At 38.2% G+C, this 20,690-nt stretch overlaps 2 protein-coding genes across 2 annotated transcripts; both read left to right on the top strand.

Moving 5' to 3' along the window:
* The first annotated feature begins 3,654 nt into the window (after positions 1 to 3,654).
* rprd1b (regulation of nuclear pre-mRNA domain containing 1B) lies at positions 3,655 to 12,310 on the top strand. The gene is made up of 7 exons (XM_067591751.1): positions 3,655 to 4,369; positions 5,804 to 5,933; positions 6,515 to 6,648; positions 8,003 to 8,121; positions 8,367 to 8,493; positions 9,136 to 9,311; positions 9,845 to 12,310. Exons 1-7 carry the CDS (start codon positions 4,219 to 4,221, stop codon positions 9,992 to 9,994), a joined length of 987 nt encoding a protein of 328 aa, XP_067447852.1. The 5' UTR covers positions 3,655 to 4,218; the 3' UTR covers positions 9,995 to 12,310.
* Positions 12,311 to 13,443: 1,133 nt separating this feature from the next.
* LOC137184269 (kelch-like protein 10) lies at positions 13,444 to 19,863 on the top strand. The gene is made up of 5 exons (XM_067591749.1): positions 13,444 to 14,210; positions 14,353 to 14,839; positions 16,384 to 17,001; positions 17,361 to 17,510; positions 18,312 to 19,863. Exons 1-5 carry the CDS (start codon positions 14,080 to 14,082, stop codon positions 18,660 to 18,662), a joined length of 1,737 nt encoding a protein of 578 aa, XP_067447850.1. The 5' UTR covers positions 13,444 to 14,079; the 3' UTR covers positions 18,663 to 19,863.
* Positions 19,864 to 20,690: the final 827 nt, after the last annotated feature.

Below are 20,690 nucleotides of genomic sequence, written 5' to 3'. Positions count from 1 at the left end.
CAGGGCCTATATAGAAATAGCAATTTCAAACACTGGCTTTCGCTATAATGAAAGTCAATTATCTCGTCTCACACCTGAAGTCAATTCATAGGAAAAAAGTTTTGATATACAAAATGTCCTCTGATCAGAAAACTGTTTTTACTCTTCACTCATAGCTGTCTAGGGCATTTGACTATGATGTTTTGCTTTGTTGGACATGATAAAACTAAGTAATTTACATACAGAAAACACTCTAGCAAATGGTCATTCACCTGAGCAGCATTGGATGATCTATAACCTGCTGTATCCAGCTCATTATTTCTGCGACAATATCATTTCCCAATTTCACATTTTGATTGATCGTAACCAGAGAAAAGAAAAGTAAAATAAAATCAGTTTTCCCACTAACAGGCTTTTTCACATCAGACATTTTCACTTGTCTTAGCATGAAAGGAACAGATGCAGTAACGCAGTAATAGTCACGAGCAGTGCTGGATCACTCCTGGTTTACCTGGACTGGTCTTCATTAATTAATGTTATTAGTTATACTTGTGTCTTTGCTGCATAGTTAAAATGTTTGTCATGAAACAGGCTTGTACATGTGGGGCTGAATTTGCATTCTGGTTGGTATTTGAGGCTCGTTTTGTTAAGTACACCTGTTGCACTGACAAACTATTTGCCTGACACCCACCTGCGTCCAGGACCCCAACCCATTGTTCTGACAGGAAAATTGTGCATTTTGTCAACCACAGTATTATGGAGGCAAATTGACATGTAAATGTCCATGTTTGTACAAACACAAACATTTGAGTGAACATATTTGCATTGTGTAAGCTTTCAAATTTTAAAAGAAAAAAATATTTACCAATAGCTCTTATGATCATTTCTGTTCAAACATGAGGTCCATTCATTAACTGCACATCTGCAGTAGTTATTCAGTCAGAGCTGAAAAACAGTAACAACTGATTGTTGAAACAATAAATAAGGAACACTGATATAAAGAAATATAGCAAAGTTAGAAAATCATAGCGCACACCATTTCTAAACAATAACACAAGTGTTCAATGACCCACTATTACAAAAGAATTGATTCTGACAGACTTTGACCAACTTTTCTGCAATTTCTGGAGGATTTAAAAAAAAAACAAACTTAAAGACTCTGTGATTATTTTTTCTCTTTTTCTTTTGAATTAATTCTGCCGTTCACCTGCTCTTGGGATGATATGTTACAAACGGCTACTCCAGTTATGTCTTTTTTAAATTTGAAATGTGATTTGTTTATTGTGGTCTTTACTATGTGAGTATCATTTACCATTTTATTGAATGGACTATTTACATAGATACAAATTCATGTATTAATATGTCATATGTTAATATGAGTGATGTTTAAGGATGGAAACATGTGGTAACTAATGAATTTTACCACCACTGTCAGACTTTATTGTTTATAAAGGATTTCATATTAAAATACTGTGTTTATATGCCTCTATATGATACACTGATCAGGATTATTAGTTAATTAGTTAATTTATGAAAAATTATGTGTAGTCATCAGCTCTTACAGACAGTCTTAATGTGCTGCTGACAGTTTTTACTCTAAATCGTTGTATCATACCAATTTATATCAGTGTTTTTACAAGCTACAACATTATTTCAAATTTAATGACTGAATTCATTACTTACTTAATTTGTTAGCTGGCTTGTTTAGTAATAACATTACTATCATCATCATCATTAATAATAACATTACAGCAGTTTAAAAATGAAGTAAATAATAGCCAAATGTCATATAAACATTGTAGCATTCATTCAAAAAAAAATAGAATAAAATCAACATTAAATAAAGAAAGCCATAAGTGGACATTAAGAGCTTTTTTCCAAGTAGTAAAAAAAGAAGAAGAAACCAAAACCTAATAAAGAAAGAGACAAGAAATAAAGCAGAGATGCTGTATTGATACATCCATTGATTATACACTCACTGAGCACTTTATTAGGAACACCTGTGCAATCTAATGTGATCCAATACAGCAGCTCTGCCACAAATTCTATTTTTACACACTGAAACATTCTTAGTTTTTGTCTCCTTTATTAACATACATGAGGGCAGCAAAATATTAGGAACACTTTTCAATATAATGCACTCCATTAAACCACCAACCACTACAACCTCAATAATAAACATAAAGTATATTTATCACCTTTCTGACAATGTCAACAAAAAAATTTAAATTCATCTGTCAATGTTTCTCAAGAGGTGAGATGTCTTAAAAGCTTTTTCTGTTTTTCGATACTCTACAGACAGAATCACAGACTGACTGAAGTTCAACATAAAACAAGTTTTTGTTTGGAAGCAACTGAAGAGATCTGACTTTGTGAATTTGATGGTTGTAGCCGAGAGCGAACATGCTTACAATTATTTTTTTAATGCCATTATCTCAAGATCAAGACTTAATTATTTCATTATTTCCAGAAAACGAGCTTTGTTACCTTGAGATAACAAGATAACCAACCTGTTACCATGAGAAAACAAAAGGTCTGACCTTTGCACTGCTCGGACTACCAGGCTGAGAGTCATATTTTCCTGGATGTCTAACACTATGTTTTCATTATTTTCAAGCCATATCCATACATGGATGTGTTCTGTCTACTTGACAACAGAAATGAGAATACCTGAATGAATCATCCACTTCATGTGAACAATAATTCAAAACCGCAGGACATTAAACAAATAAACATAACCGTAACCATTCACTGCATAGTGTACTATCATGATGGTTCAGTTTACACCACTAACACTTTAGATGCTTTTATCATGTCAATAATAATAAAACTAATGAAAATATAACAATGCATATTATTTAGTGAAAGAGAAACACATTAGTCTACGTTAGTATCAGAGATTTTGCTTTGTAGTCTGACTTCTGGCTACAGGACAGTGTAGTTAGTGAGATCTGAGTTCATATCTCTACAGACTTCTTCCACGAGTGCTCTTTTGTGACAGCATCGTTGTTATAATTATTATGAGTGCACTATTATAGATGTAGCATTGGTTCAACATAATGGACAACACATGAAGGAATGACATGCATTAATTATCTTGTTATTTCGAGATAACAAAGCTCATTATCTTGAGATAACGAAATAACTATCTTGTTATCTCGAGGTAACGGCATTTAAAAAATAATAATTGCAAGCACGCACCCATTTGTTTGAAAGACACAGCAATTTTACCAAGTTATCAACTTCATGGCCAAGCATGACATCTCTGGATAAAGAGGACGATAACAGGTGTTACACCGTATTTGGTGACCCCTCAGATTCTGTGACCTGCACTTTTGGAAGAAGTATTAGTATTAGTAAGTACTCAGATCCTTTATTTAAGTAAAAGTATCAATACCACATTGTAAAAATACTTCATTACAAGTAAAAATCCTGCATTTAAAATCCTACTTAAGTAAACGTATAGAAGGAATACCAGCTAAATGTATTTAAAGTACTAAAATACTTTAAGTAAGTTTTATTTTAGTACTTTAAGTAGGATTTTAAATGCAGTATTTTTTACTTGTAATGAAGTATTTTTACATTGTGGTATTGAGGATCTGGGTACTTCTTCCAAAACTGCAGGTCACAGAATCTGATGGGTCACTAAATACGGTGTAACGCCGGACTCTGCTACGTCACTACAGTGCGACGCACATGTCGAGATGAGGTGAAAGTGCAAGCTGCCATTTTTTCGAAAAACATAAACGTGATTAGTTCAGGCAAAGCAAAGACAAACTGTGAGTTTCTTCCGCCGTCACTCTTTAGCAGTTTTGTTGGACCTGTTGGCGCAGTGAATCCTCATTCTGCACGAATATTAGCGAAGCTTTGTTTATTTAAACTCGGGTTGAAGCGAAGGTTAGCTCGCAGCTGCAGGCTGCAGATGGCTGCTTAGCTCGGCTGGCTAACGTTAGCTGCGGCTGTAAACAAACACTTGAGACAGTAAAGGAGTAGCTGCTGATAAACGGAGCGCACAACCTGCAGGTTTGTGAGTTACTCAGGATATTTAGGTCAATAATCTCGGGCTTGTGAAGAGCCAACACGACGGTAGAAGCAGTAGGTGAGGAGGAGCATGTCTGTAAGTTAGCGACACAACTTCAGTTTTGATGACAGTGCGAGTTTCTTCACTCTAGCTCGAAGCTCAGTCGCTTTGGAGCAGGTCAGAAACACACATATACACACACAGACACATACACAGACATGTCGTCTTTCTCTGAGTCCGCCCTGGAGAAGAAGCTGTCGGAGCTGAGCAGCTCTCAGCAGAGCGTCCAGACTCTGTCTCTGTGGATCATCCACCACCGCAAACACTCCGGCCTCATCGTCAAAGTGTGGCACAGAGAGCTGAAGAAAGGTACTGTAAGACTGTTCCTGCAAAGTACACACATATATGTTGCAATGTTTGGGTAGTAAAACACGAGACTGATAACGTTAAAACTACAGAGATGAGAAGAGAGTCAACAATATGACATTTAGAGGACAACAGAGTTACTGATGTTGTCTCTGATTCAAGATGCTGTTTTCTAACCTGAATGTGATAAGACAGGCTTTTCAGATTAGGACTGGGCGATATGGACAACATATCATTATACTTTTGACCAAATACCTCTATCGATATTGATATGGTGACAGTATGGTAGGGATAACTGTTGGTACTTTCACAAAATATTTACACAATGAGATTTTTGATAAATAATCATCAGTAATGTGGATATAATGACTAAGTGGGTAAAGACAAATAGTAGAACAGCTGGAACAGTCTGGCAAGTTCAGAAAAGTACATCACTTGACACTTACGTCATATTACGATATTACGATATCCAGAATCTAAGACGATATCTGGTCTCATATCATGATATCGATATAATATCTATGTTACCCAGCACTAATTCAGATGGCCAGAAATGCACAATTTCATGAGTTAGAAGAGTTTAGAATAAAGTCCTCAAATTGATAATTTTATCTTTCCATTAACCCGCAAAAAGTTTTCAGTTTACAAGGACTTGAAATTGAGAAAATCAAGCAATCAGATCTCAACATGTGAGAAGCTGTGATCAGCAAATATTTGGTATTTTTTACATGATTAAAAAGAAAATGAGGATGCAAAACTATTATGACTGAAACTATTCCGTATGGAGTAAGGAAATGCACCATGAAAACATAGTAAAGACAGATGATGTGTCCCGTTGCTGGTTTGTTCTTCTTCCTGCAGATAATTAAACGTACCTAGACATCATGTTGTCATATTGTAGTTCTCCACAAGCTGCAGTGGCGTTTAATAGACGTTATCTAACACATCAGCAGTAAAAGGTTTTTATGTCCGTCAGAATCAAAGAGCTGCGGCTTATTTTTAGACTCACCATTTTGTTCTGACATTCAACATTCACACAGGGTGAAATCTGTTGAACAAGACGCAGAGAGACCACAGACGGAAGCACAGAACAGACCAAAATAACCCTTCAGACTGAATCACCATTTTATTAAACTTTGTTCTATTTGAATCACTGAACAAGATGTTTGAGAGGTTTTGAACCAGGATAGTCCAGAATGCAGGACACCTGGAAAACCTGCTGCTCTTTAAGTGAAGAGACATGAGTTCTTCTAAAAATCAGTCCACTGTTTCCGTCGCTACAAAGACGAACCTTACTGGGAAATAAGTTACTGAAGTAGACACGTATGTTTATAACAGAGTAAATTACATTTAATTGCAAAATAATTTAGAAGGTGTTAGTGTGAGAGCTGATCTTTTTCTGTTAATCTTGAAATATCACATTCATATGTCCTCCAGCTAAAAGCACCAGGAAGCTGACGTTTCTCTATCTGGCCAACGATGTCATCCAGAACAGCAAGAAGAAAGGACCAGAGTTCACCAAAGACTTTGAGTCTGTTCTCGTCGACGCCTGCTCTCATGTTGCCAGGTAGATGTGACCTGACCACTGTATGCTTTCAGACGCTCTGTGTGTGTGTGTGTGTGTGTGTGTGTGTGTGTGTGTGTGTGTGTGTGTGTGTGTGTGTGTGTGTGTGTGTGTGTGTGTGTGTGTGTGTGTGTGTGTGTGTGTGTGTGTGTGTGTGTGTGTGTGTGTGTGTAGATAGGTGGAACGCTCACAGCCTGAAGGTTTTTGGGAAGTTCAGTATTTAAATATAGTTCTTGATATAAACTGTCTCTAACAGCTGAAGTTTGTTGTATTTCTTTTTCATTTCCGGTTTTCTATCAAAGCTGGACCACCAAAACACATGTTGACTTAGCATTTATAGTTTTCTCAAACTAAAACGGGGCCGACTTTTTCAGCTCCAAGTGAAGCCTTTTATGTCAAGAATATTAACAGTGAAAAATATACAAGAGATAATGGGGTAATTAACAGATGTTTCATTCAACTGGTTCAAATATAGTTTATATAAGCTGTGTTGAGAAATGTATTTAATCATTTTTTCTGCTGAACTGTTCTTTACTCCTCGCTGTTCTTCTACTGGACTCTTCTGTCCTCTTTCCTGCCTGCAGTGATGCAGATGAGAACTGTAAAAAGCACATGGAGAGACTGCTGAACATCTGGAAGGAGAGGAGTCTCTACAGAGGCGACTTCATTCAGCAACTCAAGCTGGCCATCGAAGACTCCAACAGCCCCAGACCTTCAGGTTAGATGATCTCTTTGTAACACCTACACATAAGTATAAAGAGTAATATGTAGGGGAGAGCAGTGTATCCTGATTTATGAGGTGAATGCATCATCAATAGGCTACTTCTGAATATATTTTAATTACCACAGAATTTCTGCCAAACATTAAACATTTCTTATTACAATTCACTGTTAGTTACTTAAGCACATGCATGTTAAAACGTGGCACATATTCTGTCAAATAACGTTTATTTCGTGAATGTTTTGAAATAATGAGGCGCTTTCTGCGTGCAAACACACAACAGCAGCAGAGAAGCAGAAAATGTGGCACTAAACAAGTCTGTTCATGTGAATGTGATCTAATGTGAGAGAGAAGCTTCTATTGATGCTAGTATTGATAGTTAAAACAAGACTTAGTATCACTGGTGGTATAAGTGTGGCTCCGTCTATTTCTTGAAGATACCCATTTAAGCGAGTGAAAGCAGATGGTTGACACATGCTTCAGTAAACCTCTGTAGTCCATGTTCTTTGTTTCAACTGTTTACTGAAAAACTTTCTTCTTCAAATACAAAAATGAAACATGATGGAAAAAACTGAACATTTTAACCAATCACAAGTCAAAGCTGTCTGCAGTCGTTATTGGTCCTTATTAAGCACACTGCAAGGAAACTAAAGAGCTGCTTATCTTTAGCAAATTAAATACATCAAACTACAACTAGTTTATTTTGTATCGTATAGTGTAAGTTTTCTTATATAGATGTATGCAAAGTCTCAGATTTCTTTAAGATGCATAGAATAGTGTAATGGTAATGTAACCGAGCGTCCTGGCTTCACCTGACTGTATGAGCTTAATAAGGAAACAATAAATTGGACGATAAGTCCAAACTTCTCAATTTAAACATCGTTATTTATTTATAACTTTTTGTTGGAAAACACCACACAAAATAAAACCCCTCATTCTCCCCTCTAAACAAAGACGAGTTGAATCTCATCCAGTTGTCCCTCCCAGCTCCCTTACAGTCAAGATGGCAGCAAAGCTAAAAAAAACAGGGGTTTATTCATCTTGTATCATGTCAACTTTAGTGGATCATAACGTATCGGGTATGAAATTAATCTGCAGATGCTCTGGTTCAAGATGAGACCAAACTCTACTATGGATGTCAGGTTACTGTAGGTTCATAAGGAATCACGTTATAAAATACGTTTTTAAAAAATTGTGAATCGTTGCAACCACGAGAAATCTTTGAGCACACGGTCATAAATGTGCACAAAAAGTATGAGGCTAATATTACGCCTGTCAGAGATAATTAACTACCTAATTTGGTTTCACATGAGTGTTTTACTGTTCTGTGGTTCTAAACTTAATTCTGAAGAAGAGAAGAAGGCTGTCAAACGAAGCTATCAGAAGATCCAGGAAGATGAAGACGATGAGGACGACGACTACAGGAGCCACAACTCCCCTCGCAACACAGACGCCACCGCAACTCAGCTGGTAGGAGGCCAACACTTTGCTTCAACAGAAGAAAATGCAGGAATAAAATCCATCCTAGTTAATGTAAAGATGATGCTTGTTTCTCTTGCATTTTTTTTTTCTTCTTGCACTGCTGTCTCTCTTCTTCCTGCTCTCGTTTCTCACCTTTGTACCTCTTTTATATTCCTCCACTTTACTTTGTTTACTCTGTGACATGGCTTCTCCTTTTAACTTGCTCCCTCTATTCCCTTTAAACACACGTTCAGACAGAAGAGCTGGTGAAGGCCCTGCAGGACTTGGAGAACGCTGCATCGGGTGACGCTGCTGTTCGTCAGAAGATCGCCTCGCTGCCGCAGGAAGTCCAGGATGTTTCTCTGCTGGAGAAAATCACTGGTACGACTTTACAGCTTAGCTCGATCAGAAATTACTTCACTTGGAATGTCTTTTAGATTTTTTTTTTAGCATGGATTTGCACTATTTTCATTTTTTCCTCATTTTTGAAACATGCTTCTGAAATGTATTCGTTGTAATTGAAAATTCCTCATAGCTGTCTTGGTTTCTGTATCATAGTGGGACTGTCTGTTGAATTTTCCAGGGTTTGTGTTGAAGTTTTGTCTGATGGATTTACAATGAGATGAAAGATGTTGTGACAAGAACAAAAGTAATTTAGCTGAGGAAACAAATATAAAGCAAATGCAATAATGTTGAAAGTAAAATGTAAACAATTATACAGGAGGTATGAAGTTAAGTTACAGGTGTTGCCTAAACTACCAGTTGTTAAAATCAGGTGTTACTAGCAATCACTTTACAGCAATAACTCTACATGATACAAAAATATGCTCCTTTTAAAATAAAACAAAATATATTAAATCAAGGCACAATTACAGTAGAATAAAGGATTTTAGTGAAAGTACAGTAAAAAAAAAGTTTTTCAAAGAGATTAACATGTCCTAAGTTTACTGCTTTGTACAGTAATAACCTCTTCAAAGAAACGTCATTCTGTAACCGTTATTACCCACTTTGGTCCCAATCTAGACAAAGAGGCAGCAGACAAGCTGTCGAAGACGGTGGATGAAGCCTGTTTGCTGCTGGCGGAGTACAACGGTCGACTGGCCGCAGAGTTGGAGGACCGGAGGCAGCTGGCTCGCATGCTGACTGAATACATCAGCAGCCAGAAGGAGGCGCTCACGGAGAGAGAGAAGAAACTAGAGGCAAGGCGGCGCATGCACAAACACAACAGTCAACAGCTTATTGACAACACACTAGAGATCTGAGTGTTTTCAATCACTTATTGATAAGTGTTAAATCAGATAAGAGAACATCTTCACATCCAGAAAAGGCACTTAAAATGTTTTTAATTAACTGTCCATGTGATGATCCCAGTTGAGATCTATAGTACATGATGCACAATGGAAAGTACAGTCCAGAGCTTGTACTTAAACACACATCACAATTTCTCAACACTTGTCATTATAAACCATAAATCCAACAGCTTTTGCCTTATTGTAACTATTTTGGCTCAGACTGCAGCTTGGCTGAGCTAGCTTTAGCATGGAGGACAAGGAAACAATGGAAAGAAAGTTGAACAGCCAACCTGATTTTAAGTTTTCCCATAGTAACATATTCACTATTTTTGTAGTTTTAGTCTTAAGCCAGTTTACAACCTTGTGATAACTGTTATTCACGAGTGAGTGATATTCTCTCAGCTCATACTGTGCTGTGTTTTCTTGATTCTTCTCTGCAGGAATATAAACAGAAACTAGCGAGGGTGACCCAGGTGAGGAAAGAGCTCAAGTCGCACATCCAGAGTCTCCCTGACCTCTCCCTCCTGCCCAACGTGACCGGGGGTCTGGCCCCGCTCCCCTCGGCCGGAGACCTCTTCTCCACCGACTGAGAGGTCTTTGCTCGGACAAACTACTCCCCCGTGCCCCGCCCTACCCAAACCCAGCCCCATGTTTGATTCACAAAATATTTCCAGCAAGGAGGCACACGTGGTCAAACCTCTCCCCAGCAGAGTAGCCAGCACACCTGCTAACTCCAAACCTGCAGGACAAGAGGGGGGAAGGGACATTAGAAGGAAGGTTTGGTGAAACGCTCTACAGAGAACAGAGACTCTGTCAGCCTGAATTTTTCCCGCTCGACCGTCAAGGATTCCACTCCACCAGCTTGGAACGAGTTAGTTTCCTTTTAGTTTTAATTTTTTTTTTTACGCTGGAAATGTCAGTGATTTAGGAGGAGGTGGCGGGGTTAAAGAGACAAAGTTTAGACAGACAGAAATGTTGGTTGTCAGGACGTGTCATGTGTCTTTCTGTGTGGTATATTTTGAATGCAGCGAGCAAAGGTTTGCTCTCCCAATTCTCAGATTGGTTGTGACTACACTGTGAAGAGAATGTATCATTCATTAGTTTCAGTCGGCCTTCAGTTGTTGATTTGATACATGTAGGTGTATTTGATGTAGGTATACAGTTCAGATCGGGTTCAGTGTACGTTGTTTCGTGGTTGTTTCATGATGAGTTGCTCATTGGTCGACAGCTGTGACATAACACACTCATTTTAGTAACACTTGACAAGATGGTGATTAAACAGGATTTGTGTTCCACAAGCCTTTGTTTTCACACCCCGTTTAGCATTTGTTCATTCTCATTTATAAAGCACCCGTACGTCTAAGCTTGTTTGTTTTCATGCTTTAATTTGGACGTTTATGCTTGAAATAGGATAAGGCTAATTATGTTCACAAGTGTGTACTAGACAAGGTTTTGAGAACAAATACTGGTAGTTTGAAAAAAACAAAGTTTGCTTTTCAAGAAACTGTCTGGCCTTACTTGTGGCTTACTTGTTTAAAAAAATTATGAAACCCCAAAACTCAAAAATATATGTTCTGAGAGGGCAACAAAGGAGATAAAACAGAAGAAAAGTGTTAAATATCTTAAGGTTTTAGTGTGTGTAGGGTTGGGCAATATGGATGTCAAGAAGTGTAAAGATAAATAGGTCAGAAGAAGACCTTTCTCTGATATAGTTATATATATCACATTCATTTCATTAGATGGTAATGTGAAATGGACTGGAGCTGTCATTTATTCTCAGCTGCATTCTCAAGTTTTTAAGAAAATTGTGTATAAATGATCTACAATGTTAAACCCCCCCTGGCATGATTAAAATGATAAATAATAATGAATACATATTGCTCAGCCCTACTTGTGTGTAGACATCCAACGATTAAATATTTTACTAAAAGAAATAACAGCAGATTCACCACTGCAGTCCCTTTCTCAAGTATTTTTATTTTTAAATTTAGATATTAAGGTCAGGAAGAGAGAGTTGTTCCCCAAATAAGTTTAGGTACAAGTTTGTGATGATTTTGTGAACATCATCTGTGAAGGCCAGAATAACATGGACCATTTGTTTAGCTTGTATTTGATTTTCAGTTATTTGTATACAGAGAGAAATCTTCATCGATTATGTTTGATGATAAAAGGTCACAGATGTTTACCTAGACAAACTACTCATTTTATTAAAGCTTTCAGAAGCCGATCGCAGCTCCTGCTGCTGGTGAGATGAGTGTTTTCTACAGTTAAAGAGCAGACGGTGTTACAGTAGCTGTAACTTCCTGCTGATGCAACAGGCTCAGGCGAGAAATGCTGCTGCAAATCCTTTCAGAAAACTCTTGATTGTTTGGTGTCTCCTGGCCGACTGTGACCAAAAAAATGTTTCAAACAACAGGTTAAAATGTGAATCGCAGCAACTTCAGCAGTGTTTGTTAAACCAAAGGATGTAAATGTTTTCATTACAGTCACTGACAGGGACCCATAATAGGTATTCGGGCCTGTTTTTGACCCCTAATATCAGAGAAAGTTTCTGTTGGTTTGGATGTTACATTATAAAGAAAAAGAACAGAGTGTAGAAATCGTGATCCGTTATTTGGTGCAGTTTCGATTCAAATGTAATTCAGTGGTAAACTTAACAATGCATACAAAATATGTCCAATACAACCGTTGTACACCAGGAAGGATTTCAGCAACATTTTGACCCCGGTGTGCTTCACATGTTAGATATTAGTTAGATATTTTCTTACCTACTTGCTGTGTGGTACGGTACGGCGTTTCTCTCTGCAGAATCGTACTGTACTAGCAGGACTCTACCAGTAGGGGTAGTGTTTTCTGTAATGAAAGTGATTCAGTGGATGCCAATAAACTGGAACCATTTGAACAAATCTGTGCTCTCGTATTAAGTCATTGCAAGATAAATAAACTTATAGAACACACACACACACACAACAGAAACCCACACTGTTAAATGTGTTGCTTGTAGGTTTTTTGACTGAAAATAGAACGATTCAGGTCATATACGATACAAGACTATACTAAGGCCTGTGTTGCTCAGGCTACTTAACAAGGTGGGGGTGTTGCCTTAATATACAGTGCTGTGTAAAAGTTCTAGGCACTTTAGAGGTTTATATTCATATCCATAACGCAATACCATCAGAGAGGTGTCTGAACGGTTCCAAATTCATTCTGCAGCATGGCAACAACCCCCAAACATACAGCCAGAGACATGAAGAACTATTTTCAGTGACAAGAAGAACAAGGAGTCCTGCAACAGATGGTATGGCCCCAACAGAGCCCTAATCTCAACATCATGGAGTCAGTCTGGGATTAACATGAAGAGAAAGAAGAAATGAGACGTCTTAAATCCACAGAAGATCTGTGGCAAATTCTCCAAAATGCTTGGAACAACCCACCTGCCAAGTATCTTGAAAAACTGTGTGCAGGTACACTGAGAACTGGCACTATTTGAAAGGAAAAGCTTGGTCCCAGCAAATTTTGATTTGATTAAGGTTTTTTCTCTTTACTGAACTTTGTATGAATTTAATTGATAAAGAAAAACAATTTATAGCATTATTTTTGTGAGCATCCTCACTTTACTCTTAGCACCAAAACCTTTGCACAGTACTGTATGTCTATTCTCAATTTAACCTCCAAACTTGACATTAAAGGCTATGTTCACAATTTTCCAAGTTTAAGCTGTCCCGAGGTACCCAGATGAACATTTAAAGAGCTTTTGCTTGCTGTAATCATTTCTCCTGTTCATACTGGCCCATTGTAAGATCCCTTCATATTCAGCTTTCACTGTGAATGATGGGAATATCTACAGTCCTCATTCTGTGTAAAAAATGTATGTCAAAGTTTATCTGAGGCTAATATGATGCTTCAGCCATCCAAATTAGTAATGGCAAGTGGATATCTTAGTTTCAACCTTTTCATTAGTATCCTCCCACAGCTCAACAGGGAAACACAGCAGGAATCTTCTAATAAAAACACATTAACTTGGAAGATATCCACCTTATTTGATTAATTTGGTTGGCTGAAGTCTTATATTAGCTTTGTATTAGCTTAACTTTGAAATACACTTTTACACAAAATGAGGCTTGTGGATTTTGTCCACCATCACTTACATTAAAAGCACATTTGAAGGGGATCTTTTATGAAAAGGAGGAATGATTACAGCGAGGAAAACCGCTTTCAGTGTTCATATGGACACCTGACGACTGTTTTAAGACAGTCTTGAAAAATTGTGAACGTATTCTTTAAAGTCAACTAATTTGAGGCTTCGTCCAGGGCAATAGACTCTGCTCATTTAATATTTGGTATTTGGTTTCCTAAGCAAAACCTTTCAGGGACGTCTTGATGCTTTTGGATTTTTTTTGTGAGTAGTTCTGAAACTTTAAACCTTTTCCACATCGTGTCACAGCACTTTCGCAGCCTTATGAATGTATTTTTTAATTACTATTTTGTGTAAACAGTCATAACAAGAGAATAAGTCATTGTGATGTTGCTGTTTATGACACAATGACGGTCCGTTCTAGAAGTCCGTCATGATCTGTGTTCTGAGAGAGCACAAGTCTCACACAACAAGAGAAACTCACTGAGAAACACAAAATACAAATACAAAGAGTACAAGTTCTCAAACTAAAAAGCAAAGATGAGTGAGATCAGCTCGGTGTATAATGAGCTCCGTCTGGAACAACAGCTTTGCGATGCGTTGATCAGAGTGGACAACGAAGAATTTCAAGCGCACAAAATCATCCTCTGTAATTGCAGTTCGTACTTCAGGTGAGTTGGCTATCACAGAGATTCTGCAGAATTTATAATGAGAATAATGATATGTATATTTATGTTATTATTTTGTGAAGTGTAACTGTAAAAAGTGCTGATATTTTCAGTCCCTTGTTTTTGTCTTGTTTCTGACCCACAGAGCTCTCTTCACTCACTGGTCGAGTCCGGACAGTCGGGTTTTTGAAATTCACAATGTGACGCCTGACATGATGAAGATCATCATCGAGTTTGCCTACAATAACTCTGTTTCTGTGACCAACGAGAATGTACAAGAACTTTTTATAGCAGCAGATCGGTTCAATGTAACGGGCATCACACAGGCATGCTGTGACTTCCTGGAGGATCATCTGACCCCAGAGAACTGCATCGGCATCTGGTGGTTCACAGACGTCTATTACTACCCCGAAATGAAACACAAGGCCTTCCTCTTCACACTATATCACTTTGAGGAGGTTGTTGCCACCTCAGAAGACTTCCTGCAGCTCTCTGTGGAGGAACTTGTTAAAATCATTGAGAATGACCTGCTCAATGTAAAGCAGGAGAAGATGGTGTTTGAGGCTATCCTCCACTGGATTGCATATGCGCCTGAAGAACGCACAGATTACATCTCTCTGCTTTTGTCTAATGTAAGTGAAGGATGAATAATTTCTCAACCACAACTACATTTACTTTTGATTTGCATTTTTTACATCCAGCTAATGGTGTGCTCATGAACAAATTATCAGGACTGTACTCAAGACTACCTTAGAAAAGTCTGAGAACACGTGATATTAAATCAAGGCCGGATGTTTGGACGAGAGGACAAACTCAAAACAGAGACCAGGGCCCCTATTTCTCTTTTTTACTCTAATGTTTTTTTTTTAAATACCCCCTCCAGTTAAAAATGTATTTTGCTTATTGTTACTTAACGTGGATGTTTGAGCTTCACCGTTCAGAATGATGTAAGTGCAGAATTTGACGCCACAAGACTGTTTTTACATTTGTCTGCTCAAAGTCGAAAGTTTTTCTGTGGTCATTGAAAATCTGATTTGAAGGGGTAGGCCTGCTAGTGTTTGTGACATCACAAGCAGCTCAGAGCGTGGTCCAGTATGCAGTTTACACAATATGGAAACTTGAAGCCTCCAGCTTAAATACACTGAGAATAGGTTTTACAGTGAAGTAGGAGACATCTTGTATCCAGCAGTTAAACTTTTGAAATGAAAAATATTTGCATATGCATAGATTGTGGATTTTTCATGTAATTTGAACATAATTTTAAGGCTTTTTAGCGATGTTATGAACTTTTTTATTATTGAAAAACCATGTCACTAATTATTATTCCAAGCAGAGGATTTTTAGATGTCTTAAAAACATATCTTGGGGGTATCTTTCGCCAATGGGGCTTTGCTCACAATCCCTTGCTAAATAAGATAAATACTAACACCTTCATATATAAAATCATATGTACATATCGTAGGATGGTGTCTGCTAACATGAAACATAGATACATTCAGATACACAAGACATAAATATACATTTACACTTCCAAGTGTGATCACAATCATTCACGTGCCCTTATTTATCAAACTACTAAAAGTAAAAATTTGGATTTAAGTGAAAGATAAAAATAACAATCCTTCCCTTTCACTCCTGCTCACAAACTTAAGAATAAAAACTATTTATCAAACTTCTTTTGAAGTTTGAGAGCGCCAGAGGTCTCTTAAAGGACCAGTGTGTAGGATTTAGTGGCATCTAGTGGTGAGGTCACAGATTGCCAACTAAATACCCCTCCCCAATGCGAAAGGCCCTCTTTAGAGCCAGTGTATGGTTTGTCCGTTCTGGGCTACTGTAGAAACATGGCGGTGCAACAAGGCAGGCTCTGTGGAAGAGGACCCACTCACTATGTAGATATAAAGGGCTCACTCTAAGCTAATGAAAATACAACGGATACTTATTTTCAGGTGATTATACACTAATTACAAAGTATTTATGAATGTTATATTCCATTTCTGCCAAGTCCGTTCCGCTAGATGCCACTAAATTATACACACTGCACCTTTAAAGGCCAGTGTATATGCTGATACAATACTTCAAGATAAAATCAGCTGGTAATATGAGTGATGCTGATGTATCAGTCAGGTTCTGTTTTACACAATCTAATTTCAACTTCTTCCTTCATGTCTCTGTGCAGGTCAGGCTGGCTTTAATGAGTCCAGCATATATCACAGACAATGTGAGCAACAACGAAGTGGTGAAGGCCAGTGAAGAGTGTCGACCGATTCTCCTCAAGACCATGCAGGCCATGCTCGACCTCAGAACAAAAATTTTCTCTGACTCTGTTTTCTTTAACCCTTTGGCCCGTCCACGTCTGCCTCCTGCCATCCTGTTGGCCATTGGAGGCTGGAGTGGTGGCAATCCCACCAATGGCATTGAGGCGTATGATGTCCGTGCTGACCGCTGGGTCAATGTAACTAACAATGAGGAGGGTCCAAGGGCCTACCATGGTGCTGCTTTCCTCAATGGATCAGTTTACTGTGTCGGCGGCTTTGACAGTGTCGAACAGTTCAGCAATGTGCATAAGTTCGATCTGAGCATGCAAACCTGGCAGGAGGTGGCACCGATGCATTCCAGCCGCTGCTATGTCAGTGTTACTGTGATGGACGGGTGCATTTACGCCATGGGAGGTTTTGATGGACATGATCGACTCGAAACTGCTGAGCGCTATCAGCCCAACACCAACCAGTGGACTGTAATTGCACCCATGCACGAGAAGAGGAGTGACGCCAGTTGCACAACCCTCCACAACAAGGTGAGCAGCTGAGAATAACAACTCTATGTTGGGGCAGCGAGGGCACAGAGGTTGCACATCTCTAAAGAAACACAGGACGTTGACGTGGACAAATTTAACTAGATTATTTAAATGGTAGATGGAGCAACCAGCAAATGACTGTCATTACAAAACAAATGCCCAAGCAGCATTATCCCTCAGTGTAATAAGTATTTCAAAATGCAGTATTACCAGTTCACGAGATGTTTCCTTTAAAAAGTCTATCAATGGTGTTTACAGTAGAAAACAGATTTTACCAGATACCAAGTTAATGTTTTACAGTACATGTCTTCAGTTGAAGTCTACAAAAGTTTACTTATTACCTCTTTAATTCACTTCAGGTGTACATTTGTGGTGGCTTCAATGGGAACGAGTGCCTGTCCACAGCTGAATGTTACAACCCAGAGACCGACGAGTGGACAGTCATCTCCTCCATGGGCAGCAGACGCAGTGGAATTGGGGTCATCACCTACGCAGACCGAGTCTTTGCAGTAAGCAAACTGAACACTCTAACACAGAGGTGCTGAAGATGTACTTAGCAGAGTTTCAAATAGGACTACTGTAAATCTGATATTTTAGTTTGCCAATATTATATAGCACACCTCGGATATGATGTCCCTAAAAACTTTCACATTAAAGGCAGTAATGTACTGATAATGTAATACAATTAAAGATGAAACGATTAGTCAATGAATTGAATATAAATGGGCAACAATTTTTATAATGGAGTCATCATTCAAGTCATTATTGTTTAAGCAAAAATTATGAATATTCACTTTTCCAGCTTCTGAAATGTTATTCACTATTTTATAGACCAAATGATGAATTAAAAAAATAATAAGCAGACTAATAAATAATGAGAATAATTGTTAGTAGCAGCTCTAAATACAGTAATGAACAGAATAGATGCAGTGTGTCTTTAAAACCTCATAAGACCTTTTTTGTCTGAGTTTCAATTGACAGTTTCAGTATCTTATCGTCTACATGTTGTCTCTTGTGAGACTTGGTGCTTTGAATAAAATCTTGTGCAAAACAGAAATTCTTGTAATATTCTGGTAGAAAAGTTGTCACATTTAAAAACATATTGTCAGAAAATATCAACAGTTTTACTCAAAAATATTATCAGTTGCCTCCTATGCTTTACCCTACAGAGTAGATCACTTAATCTATTGAAACTCAGGCACACGTTGAGGTCAGGTGCCGTTTGTCTCAAGGTGTGGAGTATAAAACACAAACAGACAGAAAAATAGTAGAAGCAGTCTCGTCTTCACATTTCATCTTTTATGTATAAGGTTGGTGGTTTCAATGGAACCAGCCGTCTGCGCACTGCTGAGGCCTACAACCCTCACACCAACACCTGGCACTCTGTGCCATCCATGCTGGGCACACGCAGTAACTTTGGCATCGCAGTGATCGACGACCGCCTCTTTGTGGTCGGGGGCTTCAACGGCTTCACCACCACCTTTGACGTTGAGTGCTACGATGTCGAAGCTGGTGAGTGGTCTGCTGTCCGTGACATGGAGATCTCTCGCAGTGCTCTGAGCTGCTGCGTGGTGCACGGATTCCCCGACATGGCCGAGTACGCTGCCCCTCGTTACCAAATGCAATTCTCTGATGAGGAGGAGGAGGAAGCAGCGCATTGATGAAGATCCATCTGACCATGAGTTATATTGTTCTGTAAATAAATTTCTCTACACATCAAATCACAGCTGTGCTATTGTTAATCAAGTGATTGCAAAGATTATCAGCTTGTATGACCACTTAACAAGACTGTGTACAAGCCCCCGTGACCTTTGACCTCTTGTTGAGTAGTGAAGGGAAGGAGGAAAGTTTCTCTCTGCTCATGCTGCGTGCGTCCACATGTTTTGTCGCTGGATTTGGTGTGTCTGCACCATTACAGTGTAGTGGCGCTCTGCGCTTCAGGGTCAGTATGGAGAGTGGGATTTATTACTGTGAATAAGACCCATTTCCATGTACATTATGGCACATCAGTATTTTATTGAGACAGACTAGAAAAAAAACAAAAGCTATCCTTTAAATCTGACTTTGAGGTGTGTACCTATGGGCATATGTGACATCACAACTAATCATTCAGTCTAATATGCAACTTACACAGATGTGATGCGGAAACTTCAACACACATTGAAGCACATAAGGAACTTTTCAGTGAAGTAGGAGTTTAATTAGCTAATTAAACAACAGCCAGTCAGATCAGGAGATCAACTGCCTGTGCAATGGCAGCACACACCTTACTTTCACAAGTTTTGGGTTTTTTAAATGTATTGTGGGAGTTGAATGGATTTGTGGTATGTTTACCAAGATAATTTATATTTGGAATTGCAATAAAGATTCATTGGTGGGATGAGAACCAGGTCCATGTGCATTCTTACTAGTGATCACAATCTGAGTAACCAGCTATTCAAGACGAAATTTTAAAGTCCTCATAACACAAAGACTGTCAAGTTTCAGGAGGAGCAAAGCAAATTCTGTCCTGATTGTGGAACAACAGAAAAGTTTTTTCTCATGCAGGGATCCTGGTTGGAGAGGTGATGGAAGTTTCCCTTTCATCTCACATACCAGCTCACGTGCTTTGTGGATCCTCATCATGAGCTCTGAGATCATACTTTCTCTTTTTTACTTCATCAGACACACCAACTGATAGAAAAGCCTGACGCATATTGGATTTTTGACGCTGATAAAAAGTTTCATAATGATACATCAGCCAGAATTGCTTTTTTTTTTTCAAAACATGAACACATAACTCCTATAAACACATTTGACAAGGATCCAATAAATTTGGTTATTAAAGAATTGTGACCAAATTATGTACTGATATTTTACAAACAAAAATTAACTTGTCAGTCCTCTCTGGTCGACAAACTTAGCAATGGTAAACTACCTCAAACATATCACCGGCATTTCAATATTGCAATTTCTTTTTACTTAATGGGCAATTTATCAAGCTCTACACTCATGGGCTACTCTATTCCACCTATAGATACATACATTTGTAGACTGCACCTGCACTTCATGGCAGTGACGAACACACTGTTATTATTTATCGTTATAGTGTAAATAAATAGAAATAAATAACAATTAATTTAATAAACAAAGTAACATACTTACATAGGCTACATAATGGATAATGTCCCTGACTGTAGTAATAGAAGGTTTTCAGAAACAACATCATGGTGGTTGTTGTCCTCATTACTTGTGTGTTGTACAGTAGCCTAATGCATCTCCTGAAAATTATGCAGTGGTGAAAGAAATACTCAGATCCTTTATTTAAGTAAAAGTACCAATACCACAATGTAAAAATACTTAATTATCAGTAAAAATCCTACTTAAATACTCAAATAAAAGTACTCATTTAGCAGAAAATCAGGCTGTGACTGATGTTACATAACTTTAACAAAGTACATTGTTAATACTGATGAGTCAATGCATCAGCAGCAGTTTATTGTTATAGCTGCTCAAGGTAGAGCTAGTTTGAACTGCTTTGTAAGGGTCATGAGATAAAACTGGGGGGTCTTGAGATGATAGATTTGAAATAATTTTTCTTTCATATTTGCATTTTTGTGAAATATTGAAGAGTTTTACCTCTTTTGGTCTAAACCAGTTATTTATTTGAAACCATGTGAGGGGAAATGTGTCTTTGGTGGAACTGCCTA

Source organism: Thunnus thynnus, chromosome 6 (genome assembly GCF_963924715.1).
Source record: "Thunnus thynnus chromosome 6, fThuThy2.1, whole genome shotgun sequence".
Taxonomy (NCBI): domain Eukaryota; kingdom Metazoa; phylum Chordata; class Actinopteri; order Scombriformes; family Scombridae; genus Thunnus; species Thunnus thynnus.
The sequence above is the reverse complement of the archived record's forward strand: the minus strand, read 5'-3'. Positions and strand labels throughout refer to the sequence as shown.